This window comes from Coregonus lavaretus, assembly GCF_964263955.1.
Source record: "Coregonus lavaretus genome assembly, chromosome: 13".
Taxonomy (NCBI): domain Eukaryota; kingdom Metazoa; phylum Chordata; class Actinopteri; order Salmoniformes; family Salmonidae; genus Coregonus; species Coregonus lavaretus.
In genome coordinates this window covers 49440788-49447937 of record NC_140000.1, presented here as the reverse complement: position 1 = coordinate 49447937, position 7150 = coordinate 49440788, and the positions used below count along the sequence as shown (strand labels likewise).

Below are 7150 nucleotides of genomic sequence, written 5' to 3'. Positions count from 1 at the left end.
CATCAGTCAGGAAGTTAAAGCTTGGTCTCAAATGGGTCTTCCAAATGGACAATGACCCCAAGCATACTTCCAAAGTTGTGGCAAAATGGCTTAAGGACAACAAATTCAAGGTATTGGAGTGGCCATCACAAATTCCTGACCTCAATCCTATAGAACATTTGTGGGTGTGTGCGAGCAAGGAGGCCTTCAAACTTGACTCAGTTTCACCAGCTCTGTCAGGAGGAATGGGCCAAAATTCACCCAACTTATTGTGGGAAGCTTGTGGAAGGCTACCCGAAACGTTTGACCCAAGTTAAACAATTTAAAGGCAATGCTACCAAACACTAATTGAGTGTATGTAAACTTCTGACCCACTGGGAATGTGATGAAGGAAATAAAAGCTGAAATAAATCATTCTCTCTACTATTATTCTGACATTTCACATTCTTAAAATAATGTGGTCATCCTAACTGACCTAAGACAGGGAATTTTTACTAGGATTAAATGTCAGGAATTGTGAAAAACTGAGTTTAAATGTATTTGGCTAAGGTGTATGTAAACTTCCGACTTCAACTGTAGGAGCAATAGTGAACTAAAGACGTTTTGTTATGTAAATCAGGTGATAAATAAGGTGAAAAGGAGACTGGAGTGCCATTTTAACAAAAAAATACCTGCCATTCAATGCATTCCAACATTTAAAAAAACGTGCTTAACTTGTTCCATAGTGCCTTTGTTGTTCTATAGACATATGGTGCGTTTCTTACCTTACACATAAGCATCGGTCACACCCATATTTAGATTGTCCACTGGCACTGGGTGGGCCTACATCCTGCTGGTGAAACAGTAAAAGGCACAGATTCTACTGCCTTTGGGATACAGTCCTGCATTACTTCAAATACTAAAAGTTTTGGTGAATTTCATTACAAACTTTGGGAGGAACAATGCGTTTTTGCACAAATATCCGTCCTTCCATCGCTCTGCCAGTTCTTGGAATCCTACTTTTTGGGTATGTTGCTTTTTCTGTGTTTTATTAAGTCAAACTAGTGATATCTGATCTTTGGAGAAACTTCATCATAATCTTAGAACAACATCAGAATACAAGTGTTCTCATTCTGAATACATCAGAATACAATGTATAAGTGTTCTCATTCTGATGGTTTCCATGATTATGATATTATCATTCATTATGTCAATCTATGAATTTTGTGATGTCCATTTTTGATGTTCATGATATTTAATTATGATATACTTCTATTATTATCTCTGCTCACATTGTTGAATTGCCTCCACTTGTTGTGTATGTACTCTAATTACGCACCATTTTTCCTCTGTATGTGTGTCACCACTTCTGTTTGCACAGAGCTGATAATGGCATTTAACCAAAACGTATGCTTCTCTGTATACCACTTTTTTTTACATATACATTTTTGGACATTGTCGATATCATAGGTGTTGTACATGGTGTTAATCAATCCTCTTTCTATCTCTTAATTAGAGTCCTGGTTTTAACATATTGTTACTCATCATTTGGGTAAGACCGGAACTTGTTTCGTGTTCATTGTTTTGTAACTTTGTCAATGATATAATCCAATCTTGATAGAAATCCCATCCTGTATATAATCCCATCAGAAAGACACTATGCCATCATCTATTTTATAGGTGATTGCTGAATTTGGCCTTCTAAAAAGCCACATGGGCTCATGACAATGAGAGTCAAGACTAGGGATTAAGATCTCATTTGAGACTACATTTTCTGATAGAGTACCATTGTAAATATGGAAATAATTACATTTTGCACTGCTTTTCTATTTGATTTGACATACTAGTTAAGTCACCTAAAATGTTCCCTTTTATCTTTAACAGTGAGATGAAAAATAAGGACGTCAGAGTTCTAGAAGTTTTGGGGTAAGATAACTTGTGTTACTGACATAATAAACAAACGACTGATTTTTTAATACTTATTTTTGTGAACCCCTAACCCTCCACAACCTCTCTTGATGCTATCATTCAGAATTAACACAGTATTAACTTTGAACCCCCTCTGAAGGTTGTGTCAGCAGGACCCTGTTAATTTCAGGCGGGAAAACTGTAGTTGTAGGACCCGGGACATGCTGGCCCCACAGGGGTGAGACTCTTCTTTGGTCTACTCTAATATAATAATCTCACCCTCTTGGCAAAACTCACCAACTGCAGCCATTTTGAAAGCAGTACGCTATTTTACAATATCATCTTTTGCATGGTCTTTTCAGACTCCTGTATAAGCAGCCCAGTGTGTTAAAGGGGTAAGTTATTAATCATATATTATTGTTAGTAGTAGACATAGTATCAATAGGAGAAGGTGCATTGGGAAATACAGGAAATGGAGTCACTATGAAAGAGTTGCTTATGATGCACTGAATATCTCTGGGTGTTCACAAGCTTTGACCATGTCTTTTGTTTTTTTCAGGCGCACCAATGTGGTAGCTGTTACCCCTTGGTTGGCACCTATTGTCTGGGAAGGCACTTTTAATCCCTTGGTTGTTGACAGCATTTACAAGCCTATGCACCTCAGCATCGCCACAACCGTATTTGCTGTTGGCAAGTAAGTAGTCTCACACAGGATGTCTGGTAGCACTGAGCCTCAAATGTAGAGTAGCATTCGTAGTCCATCACCAAACATTTCTGTAAAAAACAACAATGATAAAGCCTTGCATTCCTATTTTCTTTCCTGTTGTGTTCCCATTTTAAACCATTTCATGTGTCTGAAGGTAGAACTCCGTATACCCGACAGGCCCAGAGAGCAAATCAAGTGCACGTATAGGTCTACCGCTGGCCAATCAGATAGCTCAGATCACCGTGTCTGCACGGTTTCCTCGAGCCATAGGGTGTATAAAGAAGCCTCGAGCTCACAGCAAAGATGATACTGTGACATTTCTAAACTTGTAAAGCTATGACTAGAGAGAGACTCAAGGGCACATCAACAAATGTTCCACCTAGTCTGCTCAGGGATTTGAACCAGCAACTTTTCAACTACTGGCCCAATGCTCTTAACCACTAGGCTACCATGAGTAACAACATTAATTGGTGCATGAGGCAGAAATAATGCAGTGCAACTTGAGTTTTGCCATAAGCTGGAAGAATGTCCCCTTTTCTCAGCGTAGAGAGGGAGAGCGGAGGGACGGTGAGTCGGGTGAGAGGCAGCCTCACCGCTGCTCTCTCCCTCCCTCCCCTCAGACTGGCCCCATCAGATGCAGACCATCAGTCCAGTAAAATAAAATAAAAAGCAAATTATTATGCTCACTCAGCTGTGCCTCACAAGTAATACAACAAATGGTCAGTGTGATCATATACCTAAAACTTTGAAACATAATTTCAAAATGTTCTGAGAAGAACAACAAAGGAATGGCAATTCAAGCATAGCCAATATGCAGTGATGTATTGGGCCTATAGCCTATTGCACAAACCTCATTGCTACAGAACTGTTTTTAATAGGTTAATGTTGCAGAGGCATAGCCGTGGGAAGTAGGGGTGTTGAGGGTGCTGCAGCACCCCCTGATAAATTGAAAAACATCTTCCCGTGGCCATGTGCATAGGCTTCTGTCTTTTAAGTCATGTTAAAAACAAACCTAAGCGGTAGATCTCGGCTTGATGCAGTCAAAACAGGTACTATGTAATTTTATTGGATAATTTTAAACCTACTATAGCGCGAGTCAGCTTGGTTGGTTGCTGTCTCTCATCTCTCCCTCCCTCCTCCATGTTCCCCGTGTCACTCACTCACACTCACAGTAGCCTACACATAGAGCATGGTCCCTGCTAGATTGTCACCTCTCTTTACCTTTCTCTACCTCTTGGGTACATGAAAACAAATGTCACATGGACATGTGCAAGAGTGGCCGGTACAAATAGGTTCAAACTTAGTTCGCACTTGCTCTGGTTACCGGAGAAGAAAATAAAAAAATACAAAATACAACCCACATATCTTTTGTTGTTAAATATTCCACACTGAAAGTTCCACGCTTTTGATTGCCAACCTTTGAGTGCCTTAGTCTCCACTACACCCTTTTTCCCAAACTAGTGAGTCTCAGCAGGCCTAACTCAAAGTTTGAAAATATCTTGATTTAGATTATACATTATGTCATAATGACAGAAAATGGAGTTATCCTCTTGCCATATGAGACGGGCACCTGAAACCTACTTGGTTCTCCTTGTATTTTAGGTATGTGCGCTTCCTGCGTGACTTCCTGGAGACTGCCGAGAAGCATTTCATGGTGGATTTCAAAGTGCATTACTACATCTTCACTGACCGGAGGGAAGACGTGCCAGCGGTGGTCCTCGCTCCCGGTAGACAGGTAACCATCATCCCAGTCACTGGCTCCAACCGCTGGCAGGAGATCTCCTCCAGGAGGATGGAGATGATCCAGACCACCATCGAGAACCAGATAAGCAAGGAGGTGGACTACATCTTCTGCTTGGATGTGGACACAAAGTTCTACGGCCGGTGGGGGGCAGAAACACTGAGCAGGCTGGTGGCCGCACTTCACCCGGGTTACTATGAGCAGACCCACGAGCACTACCCTTACGAGCGCCGTCCTGCCTCGCGGGCCTACATCCCCGCGGGGGAAGGAGACTACTACTATGGAGGCGCCACCATCGCTGGCTATGTGGGGGACGTGCACAAGCTGGCAAAGTACTGCCGTGAGCAGCTGGAGGCCGATGCCGCCAACTCCATCGAGGCAGCATGGCAGGAGGAAAGCCACCTGAACAGATATCTCCTTTACAACAAGCCCACTAAGATTCTGTCTCCAGAATACCTGTGGCAGGACTTCAAGGCCAAGACCAACGAGGTGCAAATAATCCGCTTTTCTCAGGTCAACAAGAACTACGCAGAGGTTCGGCCCAATGTAAAGAAAAGAAAGTAATGCTGTGGCCATTGTTGCACGAAGATTCAGGATCTAGGCCAGGGAGGAGGATGCTGCTGTTTGTATACATTGAAGGTGGCCGGATCAGTAAACAAGCTTAAGTTGTTCTATTTTTCTCTCAATTAGTTTATATCCTTTGCCGCTACAGATGTATTATAGACATGAAGGGCTGTTTGCATGTAGAAATGTTTGTTATAGGAGCAGAAGTGTGGGTAGAGGGTGAGTTTGGGAAATGGATGTGCAATTAAAAATGATAATACATACATCTTTTGACTTTTTTATTGATAATATATAGCCATTGCTTCTTGCAGAATATAACTTACAGTATAAATGCCTCATGACCTTAGTTCAGGTGTCTCCAACCCTGTTCCTGGAGAGCTACCGTCCTGTAGGTTTTCACTCCAACCCTAATCTAGCACACCTGATTCTAATAATTAGCCTGTTGATAAGCTTAATCAGGGTAGTTACAACTGGGGTTGGAGCGTAAACCTACACGAAGTTAGCTCTCCGGGAATATGGTTGGAGAGCCCTGCCTTAGTTCAACAGCTGTACCGCATCAGAATCCAAAATATAAGCTTGTTGTTCTCCATCTTTTGTAAACAATGTAATTGTAAAAACAACAACACTGTATAGCCTCAAAACATGGTTAAAACTATCATTTTGATCTCATGGATGGTTAGTCTATGAATTTGAGAGTGTTTACATTTCTCCAGCCCCATTCTAAGCTTGTGTTGATTTCTATTTAGCCTTTTCCCTCTGTATTACTTGTGACCTGCACAAACACTTGCTGTTGCAACGCTCTTGGGTCCATTCACCATTTGTTTCTTCTTACAGCCATGACAATGGAGACTGGCAGGAGCTTATGGCCATTGACACATTTATCTGGACCAGTGTAACTGGTTGAAGCTAACATAGACAATGATGAGTAGTCTCTTCTGATAGCAGCTGTGTCTCCACCACTGTGAAACGTGACTAATGGTGACTCAATGTTCATTTCAACCAGCTATACTGGTTCAGATAAATGGGTTGTCATTTACAGGTGAGTTGCCATAAGCTCCTGCCAGTCTCCATGTTCACATTGAGACAGAACAGGTTGTCCGTCTGGGAGCGGTCACATACAGTGGGGAGAACAAGTATTTGATACACTGCCGATTTTGCAGGTTTTCCTACTTACAAAGCATTTAGAGGTCTGTAATTTTTATCATAGGTACACTTCAACTGTGAGAGACGGAATATAAAACAAAAATCCAGAAAATCACATTGTATGATTTTTAAGTAATTAATTTGCATTTTATTGCATGACATAAGTATTTGATACATCAGAAAAGCTGAACTTAATATTTGGTACAGAAACCTTTGTTTGCAATTACAGAGATCATACGTTTCCTGTAGGTCTTGACCAGGTTTGCACACATTGCAGCAGGGATTTTGGCCCACTCCTCCATACAGACCTTCTCCAGATCCTTCAGGTTTCGGGGCTGTTGCTGGGCAATGCGGACTTTCAGCTCCCTCCAAAGATTTTCTATTGGGTTCAGGTCTGGAGACTGGATAGGCCACTCCAGGACCTTGAGATGCTTCTTACGGAGCCACTCCTTAGTTGCCCTGGCTGTGTGTTTCGGGTCGTTGTCATGCTGGAAGACCCAGCCACGACCCATCTTCAATGCTCTTACTGAGGGAAGGAGGTTGTTGGCCAAGATCTCGCGATACATGGCCCCATCCATCCTCCCCTCAATACGGTGCAGTCGTCCTGTCCCCTTTGCAGAAAAGCATCCACAAAGAATGATGTTTCCTCCTCCATGCTTCACGGTTGGGATGGTGTTCTTGGGGTTGTACTCATCCTTCTTCTTCCTCCAAACACGGCGAGTGGAGTTTAGACCAAAAAGCTCTATTTTTATCTCATCAGACCACATGACCTTCTCCCATTCCTCCTTTGGATCATCCAGATGGTCATTGGCAAACTTAAGACGGGCCTGGACATGCGCTGGCTTCATCAGGGGGACCTTGCGTGCGCTGCAGGATTTTTATCCATGACGGCGTAGTGTGTTACTAATGGTTTTCTTTGAGACTGTGGTCCCAGCTCTCTTCAGGTCATTGACCAGGTCCTGCTGTGTAGTTCTGGGCTGATCCCTCACCTTCCTCATGATCATTGATGCCCCACAAGGTGAGATCTTGCATGGAGCCCCAGACTGAGGCTGATTGACCGTCATCTTGAACTTCTTCCATTTTCTAATAATTGCACCAACAGTTGTTGCCTTCTCACCAAGCTGCTTGCC

The 7150-nt window shown here is 42.6% G+C and overlaps 1 protein-coding gene across 1 annotated transcript; it reads left to right on the top strand.

Annotated features, from left to right (window-relative positions):
• Positions 1-920: 920 nt before the first annotated feature.
• LOC311139128 (globoside alpha-1,3-N-acetylgalactosaminyltransferase 1-like) lies at positions 921-4877 on the top strand (the record flags this gene model as incomplete). The annotated part of the gene is made up of 7 exons (XM_084174019.1): positions 921-985; positions 1475-1510; positions 1843-1884; positions 2027-2104; positions 2229-2261; positions 2426-2560; positions 4175-4877. 7 exons carry the CDS (start codon positions 921-923, stop codon positions 4875-4877), a joined length of 1092 nt encoding a protein of 363 aa, XP_084030145.1.
• Between the last annotated feature and the right edge of the window lie 2273 nt (positions 4878-7150).